Source organism: Cyrtonyx montezumae, unplaced genomic scaffold (assembly GCF_038088225.1).
Source record: "Cyrtonyx montezumae isolate F1298 unplaced genomic scaffold, pur_monq_1.0 scaffold_7, whole genome shotgun sequence".
NCBI classification, from domain to species: Eukaryota; Metazoa; Chordata; class Aves; order Galliformes; family Odontophoridae; genus Cyrtonyx; species Cyrtonyx montezumae.
The window spans coordinates 19,444,281-19,471,140 of NW_027072078.1; the positions used below are offsets into that span (position 1 = coordinate 19,444,281).

General features: G+C 37.7%; 2 protein-coding genes across 2 annotated transcripts in view; both read left to right on the plus strand.

Moving 5' to 3' along the window:
* COBLL1 (cordon-bleu WH2 repeat protein like 1) overlaps positions 1-2,190 on the plus strand; it is a 75,322-nt gene extending 73,132 nt beyond the window's left edge. The window contains exon 14 of the mRNA XM_065750437.1: positions 1,281-2,190. Coding sequence (XP_065606509.1) covers positions 1,281-1,367 — 87 coding nt within the window. The 3' untranslated portion in view covers positions 1,368-2,190. The remainder of the gene's footprint in view (positions 1-1,280) is intronic.
* Positions 2,191-21,474: 19,284 nt separating this feature from the next.
* The window catches only part of GRB14 (growth factor receptor bound protein 14), a 61,870-nt gene continuing 56,484 nt past the window's right edge, over positions 21,475-26,860 (plus strand). The window contains exons 1-2 of the mRNA XM_065750446.1: positions 21,475-21,632; positions 23,216-23,348. Coding sequence (XP_065606518.1) covers positions 21,490-21,632; positions 23,216-23,348 — 276 coding nt within the window. The 5' untranslated portion in view covers positions 21,475-21,489. The remainder of the gene's footprint in view (positions 21,633-23,215; positions 23,349-26,860) is intronic.

The window sequence follows — 26,860 nt, forward strand, 5'->3', positions numbered from 1 at the left end:
TGTGCTCACATCGACTGTTGGTCTCTACATTCAGCAAGAGTTAATGAATGTCAATGGATGCCATTTTGTTCTGTAAGAAGGAATTTAATGATACACCTTTTTCTTCATATGCACTTCCACATCAGACTGCTGTCTGTCAAGGGGCAACAAAATGTAACAGAATATAGCTGGGAAGGTTCTTCCATACCACGTAGTCTTTGTCACCCACACATGTATGGATGTACATGTATGGTGTTATGAAGAGCAAGGTGATGACTAAAAGCCTTTTTCTCCTGTCCCTGTCTAACTCCTGTGAGTGGGAGATGTTCTTTCCACCTGTGGCATCTGTAGAGGCTGGGGGTGATGACAGGGCTATTCATTTAAGGAAAACTGATTAGAGTGAAAGCCTATACGTGTGAAGAAAAGTAGGCTGAAAAGTAGAAAGCAGCATAAAATAATAATAAAAAAAAAAGTGGAAGGAGATCTGCCAGGTGCGTGCTTCTGTATTTACCTCTCACCACATTCTCTATTCTTTTAGCTCTGTGAGGGAGTCATTCAGTAAAAACGGGAGGAAAAAAAGCTGGCATCACTAGCCAAATCCTCTTTTTTCCCATTTTACTTAATAAGTTGTCAGTGTGCGATGCCAAGATCTGTGGCCTTTTTTGTTTCTGGCCTTTTACACTGAATAGGACCCTCAGTAATTACAATCCTAAAATGGGTCAACTGAGGTTGCTTTTTAACTACTTTTCTCTTCGGAATGTTTTCATTTTGTTTAGTAAACTCTGCGCTGTGGTACGTTGCTCGCATGGCTCTCAGTAATTCCAACTGGGAGTTACTGGTTTATGTAGCTATGCTGAAGAGCAGATCTCTGCTACCTATCCTTAAAACTGTTTGCTCCAAGAAGCATTGCTATGGCATAAATGAATGTTAGATCCTGTTAGAAATTGGTTCTATTCAATATTTAATTTAAAATATTTGTTTTGAATGATATTTTTTATATGTATTTCCTTTCAATCAAGTCTAGAGATGGACAAAAAAAATTACATGTTTTAATAGTTATGCACTGAGTTTTTGACAGAAATGTTTGAAATTACTTAGGAACATATTTTATCCTACTTCTGTAGCATATGTGCTTTGTTGTTCAGAAATTATGTAGGAGATAGTTCATTGCATGAGAAGAACACTAACTGAAGGAACAGTGCTGCAGTGTTCTTAAAATAATTCCCTGTAACATACAACTGACAGATGCATGTTAACAATTAAGTTAATATTTCCTTTTTCTCTTTTTTCCCTCCATCCAGGTTGGTCCTCCATCAAACACTGTATCTGTCAATGGAAGAGCCAGGCTTAACCATTTGTATTCCACAGAAGCAAAAGCTGATCACTAAATATACCAAATATTTTGCACTTTACTACTGCTTCATAGGCCACCTTAATACTAACTACCAATTTTTTAAAGTGATTAATATATTTTTGTCAGTTGGTGTAGGAATATGACACTGGGTTCCTTTGATACCTTGGAAAAGATTATTAGAATATGTAAATTATGGTAATATTTTTCTCGTTATAAAGCTGATTATGCTGCTAAAAAGGTTTATGAGAAGGTGCAGATGAGCTCTGCTTATGCTGGTATGAATGTCAAAAACTTGTTGATTTCAGCCTTCCAGACAGAACAAATGTAGCAGTATGCTGAAATTGCAGATTTAAAGTAATCTAAGGATTTTATATCATTAATTTTCAATTGTGTATTACTTTAACAGATTGTATGAATTTAAATCTACCACATGCTGCCTCCATATTACTTTGTTGAATTAAATCTGTAATTAGTAGAAAATTATATGCAATACTTTTGTTTCTCTTAAAAAAATAGAAAAAGAAAAAAAAAAACATGATTTTGTTCCTTCAGCTGATGTAGTTAGGATAAGTATTTTGGTTTTAAATCTCCTTCCATTTTTTCCTGGTTGGCTATGTTAAAAGAAAAGAAATCGGGACATAAATTATTGGAAATTTTTGTACTACTTAAAGTTGTGTTCTTAACAGTAGCACTGCATGATTTTTCTAATCTACTCTTTGAGTGATTGTATATATTGTTTCCCTCGCACTCAGATGAGCAATGCCTTTTGTGAACAAGGTATATTTTTAAATAGTAATTAGTATATAGTCACTTACGGATAAAATGCCAGTTTTGATACTTAAAATTAAATATATATATATATAATCGGATATTTGCGTAAGAATGAACTTCAGATTTGTTCATGTAAAATGTTTTAATCTTAAAACAGCACGATAACACACTTAAAGCATTCTTGTGTCAGAGAGCTTTTATTTATAGACCAAGCATTAAATACCAAAATGGGAATATATATATACACATATATAAAAAGAAAATGCTTCCTGTTATATTTTATCTATTTTGCATTTCTTGTCAAGATGATACATTTTGGGGAGAGGGTGGAATTTGGTTCACATTCATGATGAAATAGCTTGATCATGGATATGCAGCAAGTGTTGGGATATTTGCCATATTAAAATATTTTCTTGCTGTATTTGATTTAAATAAAAATAATTATATTTAGTTTCTAGTCTTTAACAATATATTTATTTTATACTTTAGAGTCATTGTGTAACTCATTTTCAGAAACTGATCTGTATGTGCATTTCAGCAGTTTGTTGGTGGTTTGCTGCCAGGTTTTTGTGCAATAATCTCAGATCTCATTACTTTTTTTAGTACAGGCTCACTTACTGATTACAAATAAAACAACGTTAAACTAATGCTGAAACCCTTTGAAGAACATTTTGGTGAATAAAATTCATACAGAGAACTGATGAACATGCGTTCACTGCTGTTGTCTCATATTTTCACCTACAACTTAGGCCCCTATCAGTGCATGCTACCATTTCCTTTTCCTCCTAGTTCTTGCCTCCTGTTAAGGGCTGATTCCAAGCCCGATTGTACATGGTGGTCTGACTGCAAAACACTGCTTCATCATTCACTTGGAAAATATTGAGATAGAGGAGGTGGTTATTTTCAAGAATCGATCTGGGTCATACTTTCTAGATTCTTTGTCTTGAGGGACAGCCTTGAATATTGTAATATGCTCCTAGCGATCTACAAAGTGTCTGTTTGCTGTGATATTTGAATTCTATTTTTCAAGCAGTCCTGTACAAAACACTGATCTGTAACTTGCACAGAGAGATTGCACTGCATAGTTGGCTTCTTTATATCTCGGGTGGGAGAGGCTTACATACTTGCCCTCAAACTTTTGTTTTCTCTGCTGAAGGTGGCTAAATCTTATTTTGTACATTTTAATCTTCTGTAGGCTACATGATATCTCATTATTTCAATCAGGTGTGTGGAGCCAAATGTTCTGGGTTTTGGGGAGAATCAAATGATCTTGGTTTCTTGTTCTTTTATTTGCATTTAACTACTGTACTACTATATGCTTCTCAGTTCCTTGTTAAAAGTATACACTGCCCTTTGATGTGAACTCCTGAAGGCAAATAAAATCTTGTGTAATAGAGATTAAGACTATTAACATCTTTCCTGAATTGTAGCGTTTTTTTGTCTGTGTAACTGAACTTCTTTGGTAATTAGATTAAATGTCTACACACAATAGTACTGTGAAATTGTTCAGTAAGATTTTCTGTTAGTAGCTGCCAATATTGTTTAGCAAAATTTCCTGTTTCCCCCTTCTTTCAGCATGTATGCAAAAGATTTTAAAGTTTTGCTGTTACTTTGCTAGAGACTGATTTTTTTTCTTAAACTCTTCTATTAAAACTCTTGATGATTAACTTGATGTGTTTGTTAATTGTTCAAACAAGAAAATATCTTCTTAAGTAAAAAAGCAAGTTTTTCTAGCAACAGCAAGCCTAAGCTCAGCAGAAGTAAATTTTTATTGTGGATGCCATATGTGCATGGAAAATGTCTGTTTTTGTTTTTGACCAAGAATACTTAGTTTGGGGAACAGTACTAGAGGTGTTTTCCAACACAAGGCAGCTATTTTGGTTTTACCTCTTGCTGCTTTTGAACAGTAGATAAAATGTTTGGGGAAGAAAATGAAGGACACTGTGGTAACTGGTATGTCAGAATAATTGTGTAGACAAAATAATAAACCCTAGGAAAGACACGAAGTTTCTTTTCATCGGGAAGCAGCAAGCAGATATTGGTATTGCACAAGAGGATTTGCACAAGAGGATCCTGTCTTTAAGGCTTTGTAAGTAAAGTATGGCTGGGAGAAAAACAAGTAGATAAAACAAGTTTTTTAGTCATTAAAGCTTATACTGTTATTCACTCCACAGGAAAATAAAATTGAAACTACTACTTTTAATTAATCCAATTAAGAGATATCTGGAAAAGGGAAGCTCTTTTGCTGGGAGAACTTAATTCATCACCAGAGAATATTTGGAAATCATCAGTGGTGACTGGAGACCGTGAGGCCAAGGGAAGCTCTTATACTTGCAACTGAACAATGTTTAACAACTGGATGCTGCCATCCTAGGAAGTATATTTAGTAATCAATGCCCTAAATTTTGCACACTACTTGTGATTTGTGCCTTATCATATTGTAGCATTCAACATGAAGTTCTCCAAGAGGAAGGAATACTTTCCATCATTAAAATGATGTGGATATGGATCAAGAGGCATGGGATCACACATTCTAGTTAATGAATGAGAATATAACGAGAGCATTGAATGCTTCATCTAAGTTTGTACAGGCACTTATACAAGCTAAAGTGAACATCTTGAATTGGAACTGCTTAGAATCACATTTTAATACACATTTGTGAGGAAGGTTGAAGAAATTATGTTAAATGGAAGCAGGAAGGATGCTGTTGAACAGTAGGGTGTACATCCTTGAAAACAAGGCTTGGCCAGAGTGCCTCTATCAAGCTTAAGACAACTACAACTAAGCTGAAGATTAGCTGTAAGTGACTAAATTGATGTGTTAATAGACAAGTAAATACAGCCCTTTGGAGATGGGAAAATGTGTCTTACTTTCCTAAGTCAGCATTAGTGGAATGTGAGGCTGAACTCAGTGTTTGGACTGGATCTGTCACATTCACAGGTGTATGTGTTGAGTCATGGCCTGATTGAGTACCTGGAGAAAAGACCTGGTCAACCCTGGAAGCAGTGGTAAGGGTAATTAAACTCTTAGGCCTCATTTAAGGACTGTCTGTTACTGAGAAGGCTCTATTGCTGGAGATCCCTTCTTTGTGGGGTCTTTCTGCCAGCCTAGATCTTCAGAGACAGATGAGCATCATTCTTTTTTGTAACACCTTTTCATTGCGCTAGTTCTGCTGCCATTACAACAGGTATGGTAACAGTTTTTGGGTACTGTGAGTTGTCTGAGGTTCAGAAGCTTTACTGTTCAGTTCAACTTCAGTGCAGACAGAAGAGCTGACCCTGGAACACTACTTGTTATAAGTGGATCTCTTAAGAAGTCTCTTGGTGAGAAAGCAAAGCTGTAACAATACTGACGGAAATGCTTCATAGATTTTGCTTCATATTGATGCATTTTATGGATACATTTGTTATCAATTACCAATTGCAGGTAAGATGAATTTTTCTTTATAAGTCTTGATCAGGTAGTTTTATGATAAGAAAGGTAACCTTGTTAAAATGACATGAAACTTACAAGTAATGAAATACTATACTTTTAAAGTATGCTGCATTTTGTTTTGTCTTCCTTATAATGTGGTAGCTAGTACAGAAACTGCAACATGAATCTACCACATTGTATTCTATGTAGAGTTGTGTTATTTGCATTAGCTATTTCTGCTCATTTGCATGATTGCCTCACCTCCTTGGTGTTTTTTGTAGTTGCTTATCTCTTCAAGTAGATTTGGGTGAGGTGCATGGTTTTCTCTTTTTGGTTGTATATAAACTCATGTTCATGTGTACAACAGCTACTGTTTAAGTGAAAGAGAAGAAAAGTAGGTGAACGCTTCATTCCCCCCTCACTCTGTTATGTGGGAAAGACCATGAAAAATGTTATTGGAGTCAGTTATTCTTAAGTTATTGCCTAAGTTATTCAAGGCACTAAAGAGACAATAATTAAGGAGGTGGGGAGAAAAGGGAAATAAAAATATGTTTGCTTTTATTCGGATTTGAAGAATCACTGCTTCTGTGATTATAGGATGTTTCCTCTCCCCTGCTTAATTCATAACATAGGAAACTTCTACAGGCAAAATTCAAAAAAGTTGAGGAATATTTTTCCTTCCATGACAATAGAAGATTTTCAATGTTTTGCCTGCTTTTTCAGCTCTTTGGGACAGGAAGTTCTGCTTCTTCTTTCTCCCTTTCATGTTTTATTATTTATTTTTTTGTTTGTTTTTCTCCCTCTGTTTTGGCTTTAGTGGTCATAGATATGGTATTTCTCTGAACATGTGTGGAAACAAGCCAGAAACTAAAAAAACTGACTCTGAAAGTGTGGTTAAATGGTGATCTCCATTCATATAACCAGAACAATGATGAAAAGAATTCCATGCAGGACAGGTGTTGGTCCACATTTGCTAATTTGATATTATAACAACAACAAAAAAAAGTCTTTCTATCAGGAAAGGGAGATGGAACTGTAAATGAAAAATACATCAGAACTATCAGGAAATTTTAACTGGATCTATTGCTAATTGTTTCCTGAAAGTCATGGTGCATGCATGAGGCCTGCTCTGAATGTAGTGTCTCCTGTTTTATTAAGATGGCCAACAACATAAAAGGCAACAATGTAGAAGCTGAAACTTCCCACCAAGATTTCACTACAAGTTGTTGCTGTGTAACAGGTGTCCCTGAAGAGGAGAGGGAGTTCTTGATGAGGAAGAGGAAGCTTTAAGGTCAGTTTGAACTCTTCCAGAAAAACACAGCTTGTTGATTGACCTTCCTTTGCTCTTTCTCCTTGGAGAAGATAAACTGAAATATCTAAAATGCAAAGCCTTAACTGTTATTTTAATTTCATTGCATTGGCATGATTATTCACAGTAAACCTAACCATGTGCCATGTAGGAATTAAATGTTATATTCCCTTAGTAATTTAGCATCAAAAAAATGGAGACAGATCACCATCTGGAATATTCAAAAGTATTGACATATCTATCAAACACAAGTTTAATTATCTAATTTGTCTGCATTTTTATGCAGCTGTGGTGTTTAGCTGCATTAAGTCATGAGAACTGTAAATCTGTAGTAGTCTCCTATAATTCAGTTTACTTTGAAGACGAAAATTTGTAGAGCACCAAGAAATGTTCATTAAGTATTCCTCTAGTCTTCAAAGACAAGAAAGTTTCCAGTTAAGCTTTGACAATAGAGCAATTGTCAGTGAAGGGATTCTGTTTCTACTGTTGCTGTGTTCAGGTAATGTAGAAGCAATGTTGCATTTCCTTTTTACATTTATCTGTGGATTTCTTTCACATCTGAATTTCGTATCAAACTTAAATGTTGAACAATTGTGCAGTTGATATTTTCACATTTTCAAGTGTGAAGGATCCCTGGATGTCTCAGATTATTAATTAATGAAATAATGTAATTTAAGGTACACAGGGGCTTTCATTAGATATTCCCTTGCTAAATGGACTAGGACAGCACCTAAGGATGTGTATATTGGATCAGTGATTCTTGAAACACTAAGCTGTTTCCCTTTTACTAGTGACATCATCTCTTTACAACTGTCTCTGTTCTTTTCTTAGATGTAAATTTAAGCCTATTCTAATTTATGAATTACTGTGCTGCTATCAATAATGGGAGCCAGAACTCTAAGACTTGTGTATAAAGGTCAACATTACTAATGACAGAAAAATTAACCATTAAAGAGACTTCCCACAAAACACTTTGAATTAGTCATTATCCACGTTCTATATGTGAAGATCATAAATCATGGGCTTGATGCAGAGATTACTGAATGAGTTTAAATTATTATCACTACATAAGGTTTGATGGTTTAAAATAATATCTAACTTTCATGTGGTATTCAGATATTTAAATTCAAAATGGTAATAATGGAAATAAAGAATACTGCATTCTTTGCATCAACCTACTCATTTGAGAATTTTGTTAACTGTGAAATAATCTGATACAGAGATCCAAAGGAGAAAACATGCAACACAGGCTATACGAGTGCTTTGGAGAACCATACTGGTTACGAGCCTTTACTTTCAGATAAGAATTCCACTGGTTTGAAATACTGAAATGTGTTTGTAGATAATGGTTTTATACCTATCTCTCAGGTATAGACTGTAGCACTAAAATGACTAATCTATCTTTTGGAAATGTTGAAAGTTGGGTATAGAAAATATAATTATTTAGAATTCAATACGTCTGGAGAGCTGAGGCTTTCACTTCTGTATAATTAAATTGTCACATCATGTGAACAGACCTCTTAGACCTCCTATTTTTGTCTTCAAAGCAAATCTCTGTTGTACCACACAGAGGATAAAACACTTGTTTGAAGTTTTCACTCTCAGTACTAAGCTGGACTGACCTTGCTTAGCTTGTGATATTTGGTATCATGATAGCCAGAGAAATAAGAACAGTACTACAATACAGTGCACAGAACTACATTTTCAAATGTGATAAATCACAGGAATGGGAATTTTAAATAATGGACCTTCTTATGCAATACTGAACATCCACAGGAGCAGAGAATTTATGCCTATTTCAGTGCAGGGGGAGATCTAAACCACAAAAGTTGAGGTTGCAGAAATTTTTGAATATATCTGGCCTGCAGTGGTTATTTGCCAAATAGTAGTGTACTTAGTGTACTAGTGCTGCTGCACAGTAACCACTAGCAGACTTCCTAATGGTTGATATATTTCTACTGGCAAAAGTAATCAATAAGCTACTATTGGAATCAACTTTGTTTCCCCCCAGCTAAGTATGTTTGTCTGCCTGCATGTTTCCTCTTCTTTTTTAATGTGTGCTCCTGAGCAAGAACTAAGATGCGATGGCTACACCTACAGTCTGTAGTGGGAGAGCAAGGACAAAAACATAAATCCTTAAGCAACTGTGAAATAAATTTCTCTCTGATTTTTCAGAAAGTGAAAATCATCTGAAATACCAATGGCAATTTTCTAATTCAAATGTTTGAAACAAGCAGAGAAATAAGATACTAAACAGAGATATGGAGAGATGCAATTGGTAACTTTGGCTAAACGTGATTTTGGTCAACAGAAACTACTCAATTTCTTCAAATGCTGCAAGTCAGTTAAATGCTTTCTGAAATCTGAAACTTATTGAGGCACAAAAACATGGATCACATCAGGGTACACTGTATCTTCAAGCAATAAACTGTTTCAACTTCAAAGCATAACCACTGTATACGTCAATCTGAAGGCTCCTTCAGCCTATTTCTTGTCTTTTCACAATTATAAAAACAGATACTTAGGTAGAAGCATAAGATTATAGCGTGCACACAGAGTAATTACCCCAGCTATGATCTCAACAATTCTTAGCTCAGATAATTCCACAGTGAAAATGATTTCTATTTAGTTCATCGGTCTAAATATGTTTTCTCAATTTAGGATTGGCCACTCATTTCAACTCATGTAAAATTTATGTAGTGACCTTCCTCAATCACATGTTACCTGGATATAATTCTTGTTTGTTTGTCTGTTGTAAGCTTCCGCTTTCTAACTTTTATCCTTTTTAATTCTTTTACTGAGACATTAAGTCACCAATCCCAATTCAGTCTGTTTGTGCCATACATGTCTTTATTTATAAGTGGTTTCACACCAGGGTGATTTCTCCTGTCATGGTTTCTGTTGTGGCATAGATGTACAGCACAGCCTTTAGGTTAGGCTTTTCCTTGTTTCAGGGAAGCAAACAATTGCAGGTTTCTAAGGCAAATAATGAAAGAAGGCTATTTTCTATAGTGAATTACTTGTAGGGTCCACTTGTCTTCTGTTCAAGTTCAACAGTTTGAGAGGTGGTTCCATGTAATGGTTCTAAAGCACTGTGTTTCCAGGTAAACAGGACCTTGCCAAATCATATTTAGTCACAGATGTAATCATCTGATTCAAAGATAATCTTTTCAACTAGTCAGTGAACAAAACATTAAAAAACTTGATGATATGGTATGTCCATTGCTCAGTTTACTGTGATAGTTGTTCATTAGTTCCAACTTACAGTAAAGACATTCCTTTGGCTAATGTGTACCACCTTTACATAAGAATTTTCAATCAGTGCTTCTGATGGAAATTTCTTATGACCATATTTCATACAGCAGTAGTGATTATTCACCTTCTAAAATTCTTTAAAGACAAGGATGTAATGTGGGACAGTGTCAAATGCTTTGCACAAGTCCAGGTAGATGGCATCAGTTGATCTTCTCTTATCCAGTGCTGTAATGTCATTACAGAAGGTGACTAAATTTGTCAGGCATGATTTGCCCCTAGTGAAGCCCTGTTGGCTCTCACCAATCACCTCTTTGTTTTCCATGTGCCTTAATATAGATTTCAGAAAGGTCTGCTCCATGAATTTGCCAAGCACTGAGGTGAGACTGACTGACCTGTACTTATTTGTTAGAGTTCACTCCTGGAAAAACATTTTTCTAGCAGAAACACATAAGGCCTAGAAGGCAAAAAATGTGAAAAAGAGGGAGCTTTGTGTAAGCTAATAACATTGCTGTGGTTTTCCTATCCCCTTTCACTCTTCATCCAATAAACTGAATACGGTAGGTAATCTGGACATAATTTGTGCTCTTTTTAAAAATTATATTTTCACTGTGGTGAATGACTGTACTGAAAGTTAGTGTACAGCATCAGCTAAATGAAAGCCATGTACTTACCTTCATGATCACTTTGCATAGAAATGCAGTTCAGTGTCCAGGAACTTGGAACACACTGAATGCTTTTAACTCAAATACTTTTTCTGGTCTTCTTTGCAATTAAACACAGTTTTTCATAAAATATTTCTGCTGATTCATTATTGACTCACTTTGTATTTCAGTGTTAAGTGAAATATGCTTCTTTAACTGTCTTAAAAGAACTACCTTTGTAGTGGTATGTTCAGATGAGTCTTTTGATGCCTTCTTAATGGTACATTAAAACTTAATGAATGCTGAGTAACAGTAGAATCACTGTAGAAGCACATGTGGTATCTCTATTAATTCTGAATGAATGCATAATGAACAGTAAAATTTGCGTGACTTCCACATGAATCAACAGTGATGAGCCACTTAGTGGCTCACTCAATTACATCATGTTTAATTTATGTAGCATTATTAGGACATTATGCTTAAAATATCTTTAGTAAATCATTGAGACTCTAATGGAGTGTCCATTTCAGTGACAAATTACACTGTAAACATTAAATTCAGCTTTTTACACAACAATTAATTTATGTTTGCCCAAGGGTCAGAATCTGATATATTCTATTATTCTCTGAAAAATTGGAATCCCGGTATGAAAACAAATTAAAATACCTGTTAAATTACTTCTTCCTTAGTTATGCAACAGCTGGACACTGAAAAAGCATTAATTCTCTTAACTCTGGAAATAATGGCAATACCTCAGTTCTATATGTCTTCTGCCAAGTGGCAATCCAATTTCATTCAGCAAACTCAGAATTCACTTATCTTGGGAGACTCTTCTAATACATCCCTTACTCACTTTCCATATGGAGTACAGCGAGGTGGACCAAGAGCTTTGGAAGTGTGATCGTGCAAGCAGCAGCCAAAGAGGGAGGGAATGTACAGCAAATTTAAGTGCTGTCTTTCAGCTTTTCTCTCAATATTTCTCTGAGCTTATATATGCTATCCTGAGCAGGACAAGGGAAAAAAAAGTATTCCCTCTGTGTTGATTACTTGACAGCCTCTGCAGAGAAAGTTAATCTTGTCTTACTTCCAAAGCATTACAGAACACACTGCCTCACTTCATTTCCCCTGGTTTACACTGCAATGGGCATGAACACGGGCAGTTATTGCCCAGGCCCTGAGGTGAAGTTTCTGTGAAAGGCTGCCAGTGGCAAAAGAGCATTGCCAGCTGTAGCCCTTCAGTGCAGTCTTCCACAGTGCTGCTGAAGCAACAGATTTTGCAACGATACAGGGCTGAGACTTACCAGAGGATGCTGTACAAGACTCCATCTTTACAGACTGTCTCCACACCAAGACAGGGGATGTACAGACATTTAATTCCTATGAGAAAAACAAAGAAAAAGACGGCCAAGTAAATCATCTTTGTAAGGGAAAAGTGTAAGTAAAATACTCACATAATCACACTTCAAATCTCTGCTTGGCTTTCATCTTTTCCTGTCAGGTACTTAAATAGACAATAAGCTTCTGAGACACCATTTCAGTGGATCTACGCTTGAGCTGGCTTTGGAGATGATCCAAGGCAGGTCTATAGATAATCATTTACAGAGAAAGGCTGGAATTGCCTATTTTACTCAGTCAGCTCAGTTAAACAGTGCTCTGAATGTGTCTGATTTTTGGCAAAGATAGCCTAGGCCTCCTACTACTCCAGAAGGGATCTTGCGCTCTATTCTCTCAGGTTAGTCCTTCTCACAAATATTTCAGGCCAATAAGGTTTTATTAAGAGCCTTTGTGTCTTTAATGTTCTCGCTGAAAGAGCTCTTCAAAACATAGCAAGCTTGAGAAGTCAGTTTTCAGTTCTAAGATGTTATCTAGTCTAGCTGCCTCAACAAGGAGGACTAGGGGAAAGAGAACAGGGTTTGGAGACAAAAGTCCTATCAGCTATTTACAAGTAAGTCCATCACTGTATTTTTAGCTTCTGCAAATTTCCTGTGCTAGCTGCTAGCGCTAGGCACTGAATCCAGTTTATTCAGTTTATAGAGAATTTACCATCTGTGAGTATATGAAGCTATCGTTTTTAATCTGCTGGGTTTTTTTTTAAATCTATTATGAGGCAATCTGATAACTGGAAAAGCATCTAACAAACAGCTGACCAACAACTGTGTTAGAAGAAGGGTGGACAATGAATTTCATAATGATAATGATTACAACAATATCTGCTCTCATTTCTCTGGAATGCTGAAAAATGCAAATTCAGACCTTTAATAATTGCAGCTCAGGCTTTCATTTCTGATAGCAAAGTGAGAGAGAAAAAAATCTTTTCATCCTAAGAAGCTGTAAAAGAGGCTATCAACTCCTTTAAAGAGAAATCACTTCATCCTTGTTAGAAGAATTTAATAACTAAGTTTTTTTTTTTTCTCTTATATTTATGGAGGACCTTTTCATTTTGCTTTAAAACATCTTTTATTTTTTCATTTATGTTGATCATTTTAACAATTCTGTTCTCATGTTTCAGGAATTCTGTGCTGTGTTAATTTTATTTAGCTTAATTTGAATTGAATAAAATGTTGGCTAGTTAGCTAACTGTAATGAAAAAAAAAATACATATACTGCTTAACTGAAGTGTTTGAAATATACAAAACAATCTGTAATACACTTTGTTTCAATCTGTACACATAATATATTTTAATGGTATATTTATTTCTAATTTGTTATGTAGCTATATATTTTTAGAGACTGCTGTGTAAAAATATATTTTAAAATAAAATGTAATGAGGGTATAATACCACTATATCCTTTGGAATAACACTAATATAAAAAATGGTACAAGAAAATGATGGAACACTAATGGAACGCATAATGACGTGATGACTACACGAACATACTTTACAGCAAATTAGATTTCCTTGACTGGTGTTGTGGTTACGATGATATAATTCATGTTTCATAACTCCGAAGAAATAACAAAGGCATTGTAACCAGAAATGTGTTAATTTGAATAAATTTATTATAAATTGCTTTGTTTTTAAAAGCTCCCAATATGTTATAATAGAAGCCTACGTTCTTGCTAGAAAGCCAGCCAAACTATCTGTAGAAAATGAGTTTTTAATGTCTTAACAAATGTCTTAGTGGTAGATTTTCCTTTCAAATAAGCAAAAGAAGAAATGTCCTGTATTTACTATGTATTATGTATTTACTATGCTAATAAAAGGGAATGGAGTATACATTTCTTTCAAAGCCACTTTGAAAGAAGAATGGTAAGTGTCATATTTAGATGGTGAATTCTTATTGCTTGTGGAACCTCAAAACATTGTGGAAACTGTACATCAGTTTTTGCCTGAATCTCAGTTGCAATGAAGCAAAGCAGCCCATGCAAAAAAATTAACTCTATTCACTCATTGCTGAACTGCTGTTGCATCTGTGCTGAATGTAAATCATAGTGGGTTAGTTCCAGATACATTGAAAAATACCATTTCCCACTAAAACCATGCATGTTCACAGAGTGGAAATAAGAATTTAGTCAAGGCACCATCTAACACGCACCAAGTTTGGGGGCTGTTCTGAAAGTAATGCCTCCTGTTTTATATGTTGGCTCTCAACATAATATCCTGTTTTATTATTCCAGCAGATTTTGATGGTGGTATGGCAGCAGAGATTGAACCTTCCCACCAATACTCAATAACATTTTATGTGACAGATATAATGGAGGGGCAGTCTGGCACAATGGTATCTGACATGGAAGTGTGTATGAAGCAAAGATATGTCAATGAATTCTTCCATGCAGAAAAAATGGCACCCACTGACACTTGCTGATGCTTGATGAACATTTCTGGATACCTAACAGTAGATGTGAGTGCAGTAAGGTGGCGCGTGGTGTTTCAACAGCAGTGTGAGTGATATGAAAGACAAAGCACGTTCCAGACAGGCAAGCAGAGTTTTATGAGTGCAGAATGCAGGCTTTTGTTCATCACTGGTGAAAATGCCCAGATAATGGGGGAGACTATGTTGAAAAGTAGTGTTTTGTAGCTGAGAATTTGCTCTATTAAATAGTGTTATTGTGTTCTTTGTAACTGTTTCAGTTTCCATGGAAATAAGCAGGAGGCAGTACTTTCAGAGCAATATATGTTTGAATAGTTAGAACATTTTAGTGGCACAATCTGGATTTCCTGATTTCTTGGCTGGAGGCCTATGAAATTTTTCTATTTGCAATGATAATGTTAGTACTATCCAAAAACATAGCTTTTAAAACAGAGTGGCTGCTGAACAACTCCAGAGCATCCCTTTAATAAACCTGAAAGCAAAGGAAAATATACTTTATTCTTACAGCTCAATGTAGAATCACCATTTAGGTCAGTCTTAGAGCTTACTGTCAGGAGTACTGAAATATTGATTTATTTTACCTTTTTTATTTTTAGAAAGAAACCTTCATTACAGTTATAAAGGAAGATGGCCTGATTGCTAGGGTACTAATTTTGGATTTGCAGTTTGCATCGTTCAGCCACAAATTCCACTAGATCTTCGAAAAGACACTTAGCAAATTAATTGCTTTGCCAAATTTCAGTTACCTAAGCCAGGGGACAGCTCTCCCTAGTTTTCCGGTGTAGTCACAGGATACAAAAAGTTCTTCTGGAATGACTGGCAGCACTAAGAGACATAGTTGCTTTCAATTGAATTCTGGAGTTTTGTCTTTCTATGTGTTAAATCTCCTCACTACTCTGGTATCATGCATAAAGTCAGATACTCTAAATACCTACTTCATTATTACTTCTTAAAGACATTCAGACACATAAAGGTGCAAACCCATCTGCATGAAGGGAACAAACGCATTATAATGTTAGATGCACTGATTTTCTGATAATTATGTTCATAATAAGTGCTGAGATTGTTGTTACACAGCATTTCTGAATTTTGCATTAATAACTTTCTAATATAATAACTTACAATTAGTCAGGACTGTGCTTTTAAAACATGAACAACAAGTTGCTTTTTAAAGGTTTATTCAATACTATATTCCCTGAATACAGATTCTTGGAAAAATTTTTGAGACACACACTATTTATTTGTGTTAACCGTTGGGGATTCACTCATCACAAATAGTTCTAAATGCCCTATCAGGTGATGTATTCTGATAGTGGCAGATACTATATGGTATTTGCAGTACCTTAGGAACTCCATCTGGTCAGGTAAATGTTTGTTTGTTTTACTTTCTGCCATTTGGGAGCACTGTACCTTCTGCATTGTTAATGTCCTGTGAAGCTTTCCATTCCAGAGCCCATTTTCAAAGCATTCTAAATTGCACAAGCACAGGTATGTTGGTTTAGAATTGCTTTGCTGTGGTAGGGCTGGTGCAAATTTGTGTGTGCAAATTTGAGCTAAGTTATTCTAGTGACTTTGGAAGAAAAAAATTCCTCTCCTGATCATGAAAGATGCATAAAATCATGTTTTAATTTTCTTACTGTTCCCTGAAAGGCCTAATCAGAGGAACCCAAACTCAATTTCATAATGCTGCACATCTGAAATTAGTAGAAATTCCCTTAAGTTTCATAAGTTTGTAGACAATCTATATTGTGAGCTGCATGTTGCAGAAGCAGAGAAGAAACTAAGTAAAATTTAGGCACCTAAATACAAGTCTCAGCTGCCATATTTAATGTCCAAGAATAGCTAAATCGCACACTGGGCTGTCATATATGACAGGGGATGAACACAAAATTCATCTCTTCCTAGGACAAGGTAGAATATGTATCTAAACTAGTACTAGAAGCCTGCATTTAGGTAGATGAGTCACTATTCATCTTTTTTTCTTTTTCTTTCCAGAATACAAAATTCATTTTGGCTATAATTTCTTGTATCAACCTTGTACTTTGATATCAGAAATTAAATGCTGTCCTACTTTAGTCTGACCAGATATATATATTTTTAATTATTTTTGCCCAAATAGCTCCACATCTCCCTATTCTTTGTGCATATCAGAAGATATGCTTTGTGTGGTACTATTGCTTCAGAGTCCTTGGCAGCAGCTTGGAAATGGCTGGGATTAGGAGTGGTGTGGCAGTTTGTTAAAAGGTCTCCTTTTAGCTCTACATTCCTTGGTGGTTTGGTGAGTTTTTTTTTGTTGTTGTTGTTCTACTTAATTCTTCTAGTTTGTTTCCCCTTCCACAAAATGACTGCTGTTAAAGGGTCTTGAATCGAATCTCCCAACAACTCACCTCACTGAATCTGTATTTCTGTGCTCTGGATTAACACAAACACAGTATCACATAGTGTAGTCACATGCAGCCTTCCTTCCATAGTAAACGTATGTTTGCACACCATATTCTGAAGATGCGTATGGTCAGAGATTGTGTTCTCTGTGTAAGGTAGAGTTCTAGAAAAGAGGACATAAAGCGTATCAGTAATACTCTGCTGTTGTGAATACTACTTTTAAAATGTCACATAGTTGAGAAAATATTTAGTTACTACGAAGAGAGAACAACTTTAAATGTATTTATTCCAGAGGCACTAAGAAGACATTAGTCATCACAAATATATACAAGGGATTAATAGGAACAATGAAATCTATTCAAATGAAACTGTTTATTCCACTGCAATACTATAACAAACGTTTGACAATGCTATTAGCTCCCTGACACTTAACAGTTCTCTTCCACGAATGACCGTAGCAGTATCTTATGCAGTTCATCCATTCATACCTATGCGAGAGGTTACACGTAGTCTGCTGGATTTAGATTCATTAGTCTACCTAGTCCATCCACATGTAACGTTCACCTTTTGTGGCTCTCTCTATTAAAAATGGAACTTCGCACCCTAAAGATTATCAAGGTTGGGAAGTGCAAATCACATCAGCTAGTGTACAGTCTACTATCTATGCTGCTGAATGATTGCTTTCATACAACTGTAGACAGAGGGAGCAGAAGCTGGAATGCAGTTTTGTCTGACCTGCATCTCACAGGCCACACATAACACCCAGTCAACCCTATATCAAATCTAATTTTTTGCTTTTAGCTACAAAGACTTATTTCTGAAATCAGTAGCTCTTGTTTTGATTTGACTGACTTGAAAGATAACATCCTCGAAACCCTGAAATGAATTTAATTCTGTTCTTGTGTTGCAGTTCAAGGGAAATTTCCATCAGGGAGATGTTCTGGTCTGAGGACAGAGCTGTCGCAGGAAATGATAGAACTTGCTATTGAAACAGCAAACACTGCTGTCAAAGCTAGTGGTAATAGGTTCATAGGTTCATAAGGTTGGAAAGGACCTACAAGATCATCTAGTCCAACCATCCTCCTATCACTATCCCTACCCAACTACTAAATCAAATCCCTAAATATCCACCCCAATACTCAAGTTTATAACAAAAGTACACATAAGCACTCATACTTTTCAATATGGAAAAATCCCAAGCCCAAACTAAGGAACAAAGCACAGCAGAAAACTGCTTCTTGATAGTAAGTGCAGAAGGAGAACATTAAGCTGGGGGAAGCATTACTGTGCTGTGGTTTTGCAAGCATGCAGAGAGGAGAGGGGGTTTCAGATTAGGTTGAATACCAGCTTCTGGAAATTACTGAGCTTGGCAGTACTGATTTAATCCCTTGGAACCTTTTCCTTATCTGCAATGAAAGACACACATTTTAACAGTAATTCTAAACCTAACATTCAATGTGAGCTATAACAACAGGCAAAACTGAACTCCTACAAAACATTCAACCACAGATAACCTTTCAAAGAGTTATGCATGACTGCCAAGAAGTTAGCTACTGATATCTCTGAGTGTTCATGGAATAAATTTGGCTCTCTTGAAGTACTGCCCAAACAGATGGGCCAGTTGTCAAAGCTAAATATGAGCTTCCAAAATGCTCAAGAAGGTGCAATGGCACTGCGCAGTTCCTGATGTCAGACAACAAGGAAGAAATGTTACTTTGTATTAGGCATATTCTCAGTGCATTGATCCAACAAAGTAACCAAAATTACAATGGAGCCTGTAGAAGAAACATTGCCTTGGGAGATAAGACATGAGAATGGTTGTAGCCCGGCACTGGAAAAACCACCCACTTATGTTGGTTCAACTTAGTAGTTCAGTAGAAACAATTCTCTGCTATTGCTACTATGACAGAAGATGGTGTAAAGATGTGGTACTGTTTCTCTACGTGTAACCATCTGTAAGAAATGATAGTGACATGTTCTAGACAGGTTAAAAAAATAAGCAGATGAAATACTTTGATTAAAACAAGGAGTAACGTGTGGAAGGGTGGAATAAAAGAAAAATGCAATGAAAGTCCTCCACAATTTTTAGAGATAATCACAGATAGTTTGGATTTTTTAAACTTTGTCAGTAATAACTACGAAAGTTTACTCTAATTAAAGGCGTAATTTTATCACATTAATCAAGTGCTGTGGCTCTAAATAGCATACAGGCTTTTGAAAACTGAAGAGCTTGATTTTCTGAATGTGGGGTGCATTCTGAATAGCTTGAATCTGTTTTTCAGGATGCATTTTTAATTTTACTTGACAAACACCTGGATCTGACTAGAAATAATAGAAAACTGACATTTTTTAGAGAGAAGATAAACCTATTCAGTTGAAGATTGAAGAATGCCTAGAAATTAGGCTTTGGATAAATTCATGTCTTAGCTTCTGCAGGAGATTAACCCTTGTTCTAAGTATCAAAAAATAGACTAGGCAGCTTAGGTGTATTCACGACAAAGATGAAGCCAATTCACACAGTTCAAGAAGTATTTTGGTGCTAGGACTCAGCAGAAATCTGTTAGCATTTTAGTACCAGTATTATTAACTGTTAGCAATTACTGGGTTTGTACTTGTTCAAAGAGAGAATTGAAATGCTACTTCAAGTAGAGTCTGGGTCAAATGCTCTCAGATTTCTTCAGTCAAGCTCTGGCAATATCTCTTATTCTTCAAGTTGTTTGAAAGGAGAGCGTAAGTCAGATGAAACTAATTCCACATTCTCATCTATGCAATGCCTCCTGTGCTGCACTGAAGCAATCCTTTAGGTCTTTCTGTGCCTCAGTTTTGTGATGACTGTATTTCATCGTTTGAGAAAAAAGCACACAAAGCAGAAGGCATAAGGATGGTATACAGTAAGATTGCTGCTTTTATTACTACATTCAAGAAAAATATCAGCGTTTCATTTTTGTTGATCTTTTTCCTACAAGTGACTCTTTTACTGCTATGACTCATTAGAAACCTAGCAAAGTTACTTGGAAGCAAATAAGTCTGATAATATTCTAATTGTGTTTTTCTATTTGCTTTCCTTTTAAAGCCAGTTATGTGACAAAGCCTGAGGAATAAAACTCTACCATGCACACCAGGTTTTAGCTATAAAATAAGCTACACAGATAGGGTGAAAAACTCAAAACATACTTTCCTTTCCCGGTTGAACTTTTAAAATGTTGTTTAGTAGCAGCATACAATTGCTGCTTGAATGCCTTTATCTCTTACTGAGCTCAGTTTTCCACCCAGAACACACACACTTGTCCTTCCTCCTAATCTGAAGAAAGTGGAGCTTCGTATGTCACATATATATATACCAGTGAATCGGTTAGACAAAATTAGTCTGGCCTTTGCAAATGTATTAAAAAAAAGCTCTTTGCAAGCAACAAACAAATCAAATCAATCATCTGACAGCATAAAATTCCAGATCTGTTTGCCAGTCTCTGTATATAAGAATTCTCAATCAACTCACATTTGCACTTCTGCTGTCAGCAGAACACAGAATGAACTGTTTTAGTTTCATTGAGAAAAACAAAAAATTGTCCTGCAAAATCATCTGCAACTCAGCTAAAATGAAAACTGATTATTGCTTCTATTTCAGGGGAAAAAAACCCATATCTTTCTCCAATTGAAAATTTTGGCTTGCGTGTGAGGATTTCTTCAGTGGGCTCAGGAAAATAGCACTCTATTCTCACCAGTCTGAGATGTCAGCAAGGAAAATCAGGTTTCTACATACTACATACAGCTATTGGGCTTGAGCCCAACCTCTGAATTATTTTACCTGTCTATCCTATTCAATGACTTACATGATTTTACACATTCTGCTTCATGCTGTGAAACTGTACTTCATGCAGCAAGGGGGCATTTTTATTTTTAATAGGATGAATACTGATATGAACAGCCTTGGAACTGCCACGTAGGGTAGGTAGCATCGTGTGCAGCTGAGGAAGGGCCAGAGCTTGCCCACAAGGAGCAAGCATCCCGCTCTGAGACCTGTAAGGCGCTGAGAGCGCTGCCGGGGCAGGTTGGCTGCAGACGGCGGCAGCGGTGGGACCAGGGGAGGCCGAGGTGCTGCAGACACAAGGAAGCGTTACCTCAGCCGTGAGGCTCAGAAGCCGAGCCCCGCGGCGGGCGGTACCGGGGCCGCTGCTGCCGTCGGGCGCCGCTCGGCCGCGCGCCGCCTCCTGAGGCGCGGAGCGGGGCGGCCCCTCCCTAAGCGCCGACCCTCCCCGACGCCCTGAGCGGGGCGGGCGGCTCCGGGGCCGCGCACCTGCTCGCGCCGCCATGGAGGGAGCAGCCGCGAGGGCACGGGTCGCCGCCTCCTCCTCCTCCTGCCCGCTGCGGCGCGGAGACGGCGGCCGCCCGCCCCCACCGCCCGCGCACGTGTGTGCCGGGGAAGGCGCTCGGTACCGCGCGCCGCCCGGGTGGCGCTTACCCCCTCCCCTCCACCTCCTCTCTCCTCCGCCGCAGAGCAGCCTCCTCCCGGCGGCGCAGGGGCTGTTGGCCGACGTGCCGCCCGCGCGCAGCCGGGACGTCCCCGCCGCCGATGGCCGCCCCGCGGCCCTGTGCACCGCCCGGCGCCGGGCGGACGGCAGAGCCCTCGGGCGGTGGCTCTCGCGGCGCGGGGCGCTCCCCGAGGCCGCTCCCCCGGGCTCCGAGCGGGGAGCCGCCGCCGTCGCCCCCCGACAGGTGAGGCTGGGGGCCAACGGGAGGGCGCTGCAGTGGAAGGGGCGGCCCGGCCCGGCGTGAGCGGTGTGCGAAGTTGCCTCGCGGTGCTGCGAGGCTGCAGCTCCGCTGCGAGAGGGGCTGGCGCTGGGGAGGGGGAAGGCGGGGGTGGTGAGTTAAAGGCGAGCGGGAGGGCTCCCAGTCCCAGCTGGTGGCCCCGGACCGTAATGAAAAGTTACTAGGTGGGATTTTATGAAATGGGCTTCACGCGGAGCATCTCCCGCTGTCCCCTTTTCTTAAAAGAGGTTTCTCAGTTTGGGGTGAAAAGAGGCGGCGTTGCCCGCTCGGAGCGAAACGTGCCGCTCTTCATAGACAGCGGCTGCGGGCAGCGCCGGGCGGAGCGAGCCCCCTTCGTGCCGCCGGGCTCAGGGCAGCGGCGGCGCCGCGGGTCCGGAACCGCTGGGGATGACTCTCGAAGGCATGCAGCTCTGGTTTGGGTCGAGGAACTCGTGAGATGGGCTTTTTGTGCTGCGTCTGATCGGTTTGGATAGACTGGCGTTCAGGATGTATAAAAGACTGCATGCGATAGTTCTTATTCTTTTTTGATGCTAGATACCACTTTAAGTGAACGTTCTGTATGGGTTTCCAGAAAGAGAACCGTTGCTCTGCTACCGTACTTTGATAGTTTTCCACACTTTTATGCCAATCAGTCTGCAACATCTAGAACAGCAGTGATGAATGCAAGAAAGTTAAATATTAAGCTCGGAGATATCAGCTCACGCATGCAGAAGAGTCTAGTTATGTGTTGGCAGACTAGAGTACCTGGGGTGCTTTGGGTTCTGTTCCCTGGATGAAATCAAGCAGAAAAAGTCCTTGATATTTTTTGTGTGAGGCAACCGTGTCCTGTAACGCAGCATCACCGTGTTAGTAATGTAATACTTTGTGCTGGTGCCTAATGGAGCTCTTCTGCAAGTACAGTAGTGATTATCCTCCCAACTCTCGCAAGTGCTGCTTGCTATTTGTGACACAATTAGATTTAAGTTGCCAGAAACTGCTGAGACACTTGTTTGGTGATGGAGCTATGGAGATTCAAACACAAAAGTAATTGGTGACAGAAATGGGTGTATTGCTCCGCACTGCTATGTCTTGTCAGTCACTTAGACTCCTGATTTTGGAGGAAAAAAAGTTTCAATTTGTTAAATATATAGTTGTGATGTGCTAGGGAAGTATTACCGAGAAATTACATGCCTCTGCTGTTATAATATTTGTACATAGGGAATGGCATGAATGCAGGAACAACAAAATATTTACCAATGTCCTTAGGAGCCAATATAAATATATCCCTGCTCTTACTCTGCAAAGACTTACACATATTCAAACAACTTTATATTCAGAGCTGAATACTTGGATTGCTTTCAAATAGAGTTAAGCACTGTATGTTAATAGATTCAGCCTGCTGATTAAAAAATAACTGCACAAAAAAGCTAATTGCTGCAACCAGCAACTATTGGGGTATTGATGCCTTAGTATGACATGCAATGTAGCTGATTACTGCAATTGTAATGGCAGTTTTTGTGACAATCATGAATCTGGATTTTATTGAACAGGAGGAAAAAGACAGAAGGCAAGATTTTGGAAATCCCATCAATTCCAAATCCTTTTCCTGAGCTATGTTGTTCTCCATTTGCATCAGTTTTGTCAGCAAGTCTGTTGCCCAAGGCAACTTCGAGAACTAAACAGGTAAGATTTATGAATTATTATTTGACAAATACTAAATTGATTTCATGAAGGCTTGAAGAATACTCAAGTTACCTATTAAAATGTTTTTTTAGTAAGGATGTATTTTTTTTAATAAGGAAGCAAGGATTTCTGTAATTTGGTGAAATTTTCTCAGTACACCATTACTGGTTATAGAAAATGAGGTTTCAGAATCTGTGACTTAGAAATTGACTGTTCTTTCACAGACCATGAGTGTGACTGTGCAGTTTTTTTTTCTTTATAAAGAGGAATGAAGGGGAGACAGTATTTTACATTCTTAAATAAGAAGTTCATTTCTTTTTTCCTCTCTACCTTCAATTATTGTCATTAGTGCTCTAGCATGGAGGGTTTTGATGATCACTGAACAGCTCCTTTTATCTGGAGGTCTAATTTTGCTATGGTAATTGAATGAAGAAGAAACTGTCAGGGAAGGAATAAATGCTGTGTACATGGTGTGCTTTATATGCATGTGCATAATTGATATTATATGTAAGTGTATATCTGTGTATTTTTTTGTGCACGTGTTTATAATTACTGTTACACAAGTGTATAACATGTGCATTGTTACTATGCTTCTATATACACCCTAAAATGCAAGTGAAGGGGCATACTAACAGACCTGGTGGTGATCCTTGTGGAGTGTATTCCTTGTCCCAGGCAGGGATAGAAGATAAAGAAGAGGAGCTTCTGATTAATGGAGATTGTGGATGTTGAAGACTTGTTTTACTCTTTAAAAACTTACCTGTCTCATTTCTCTCTTCCTTTTTTTGGCACTGGAAATAATTCTAACATGGAGCACTCATGCAATTAAGGGTGCTACCTCTTTCACATTCTGGTTTCAGTGGTCTGTGAGATCTCTGTTTTAATAATTTTAGGGACAGCTATGGAGGTGTGAAAGCTTATACTGCCGATATTTATTCAGGTATATATATATTTTTTTCCTATTTCCAACATGAATTTGTATATGAGTTAATGGTTCTTGTAATTTTACTGAGTTTTCTGAAAGTGGGCAGCCATGGCTGTTTCTGTGCACCTGCTGTAAAGAACAGATGCCAGAGACTTAACTAGCAAATATCAGGGTTGATGCATTAATGAGAAATATTTTTTTGGTTGTTGTTGTTTTGTTTCCATCTCCTGTGTCTGGTAAACTCCACAGATTCTATCTTGCCATGTATTATGTATTCTCTAAAACTAACTGTGGTGGCTTTCTGGATTATTTATATTGCCTTATCTTTTTTCTGTCAACAGCAATACTAATTTGAAGTATTTCTGGTCAGTTTATATGTAAACATGGCTGATGCAGTAGAGTAGAATCATGCTAGTTTCATGCCTAGGCAAGGCTGAAGTATTCATAGTCTCACAGAGGCAGGAAAAACACCATCTTTCAGAACATAAGGACAGAAAGCCACATTTAAAAAAATTGTTCACGCTACTCATATTGCTAGCTTAAATTGCTCTCAATGTGGCAATCTTTCTGCTTGCAACTGAAAGGTATAGACTTTGCAAGCATGAATTAATATGCAAAGGTCAACTGTCTGCTTTTGTGGCCTGTCATGGTTAAAATCACTGACTGGTGTGATCACTTAAGGCAGCTGAATGTAAGATTCAGGCTCTCAGAAACTGAAGTTCCTGGCTTCACTGATTTCACTTATATTTCTTCTTAAGCATTCTTGCTATACCTTTTACGATAGTTTCTCTTTGCAGTCTTTCAATTCCTCCTGGTTTTCTACTAAAGAATGTAGTGTTCAGTAGTAGAAGCAGGATCAAGAACAGCTGTTTTATTTGCCATGGTGAGTTAAAACTACAACAGCATGCATGGAGGGTCTGATCCATCTTCCAGAGTGCTGAAAAATTTAGTGTCATTTTTTTCTGGAGGCATGTCTGTAAGACCATAGTTAAAGCCTTTTACCTAGGTGCCTGTGTATGGCCACCATTAGAGAAATGGCACTGGGCTAGGCAGACCATTTGTCAGACTCAGCATGACTGGTCTTTTGTTATTAATCTAATGTTATTAGAGTCTAAGTCCAAATGACAGCTACTGAGTTAAACTTATATATCTGAAATTCAAGTTAAAGTCTTCTAGTATCTTTGTGAAATTACTTAACTGTGAAAAGGAGAGGGGTTGAATGCTAAGTGGGTCTGCAAATAGCAAACTGGCTTTGGATTTGACTTCCAACAGTTGGATGTAGAGGCCGTACTTGGAAGCAGGTAATTTCCATACCATGGTCTGGTTTTGCCTACTTTGCAACAACTCTGCACTCACCTAACCAGTGTGTACTGAAACCTCTGAGTATAGCCTCAGGGTCACACATATTCCTGTTGCAGTTTCCTAACTTTAAAGATAAGTGAGCTAAAGTTAAGCACTCTTTATTTCTTGTTCTTTTACTACTTTTTTGTTCTTTTTATACGATGTTGACAGCTGTCAGAATATTTGAATATTTTCTGCTGCTTCTGTAATGATCTACGTATGTTTGCAATTATTCTTGTTTTAGATTACTTTCTTTCTGATTTAGTTTGAGCTATGCTATTAATTTCAGGAATAATAAAGAAAAATTACAGAGTGAATTCCTACTTATATTTAATAGGTAACTATTACCAAAATATCTATTTCTAAAATAAATAAATAAATAAAAAGTGTAAAACTCTTTTATCTTATTTTTATCTCCAGAAAAAGTACCCTATTTCTAGGGAATAAAAGTGGTTGTCAGAAATATCTATTGGTAACGTTGCCACTCCCATAACATCTATGACATCTGAAGGGACGGAATGCTTAAATATCTTTCTTTTTCAAAATATTTTACTAACATTATTTTGAACTCTCATTTTCCTAAGCTGAAGTTCTTACTGTCTTTTCATGATCTTACCATGAACCTCTTAAAACATTGAATGTGCTGCTTGAGCAGCATGTCTGTTTGTGGGGCTGACTTACTGGAAATAACTTTGTGAAAGCAAAATGATAAAAGCCACATAGTAGAATAGTGGGTTGCCTCTGTGCTTGGAAAGTGGGACATCTGTGTGTTTGAACATTGTTCCATCTGCCTCATCAACACAGCTGTTGGTATCCTTATTTCTCCTCTGTTTGGGAAGTGTTTTGTGTTATATCCTCAAAGACTCATAATCCTGACATGTTAACAATAATTAAAATGAGCTTACTTTCAGAGGCAAACTTGACTATTTATTTTCTTTACCTCTTCCTCGCTTTCTCTCTTTTAAAAAATAAGTGAGAGGGAAATTATGGGGATCAAAATAAGAAATGATGGCACAGAGTTAGTATAGTGACAAATCTGATTCTCCCAGAGGAAGAACTGGGAATGGAAAGAAGAAGCCTCTGTTGAGCATGCTGAGACGTGTGCTTTTGATATAAACAGCATTTTATTTGAAGGAGCAGCTTATTCTGAATATCATCTCCAAGCAAGTGGATGAAAAGAAGATATTCATAAGTAGTCAACATGGATTCATGAAGAAGAAATCATGCTTGACCAGTCTGCTAGCTT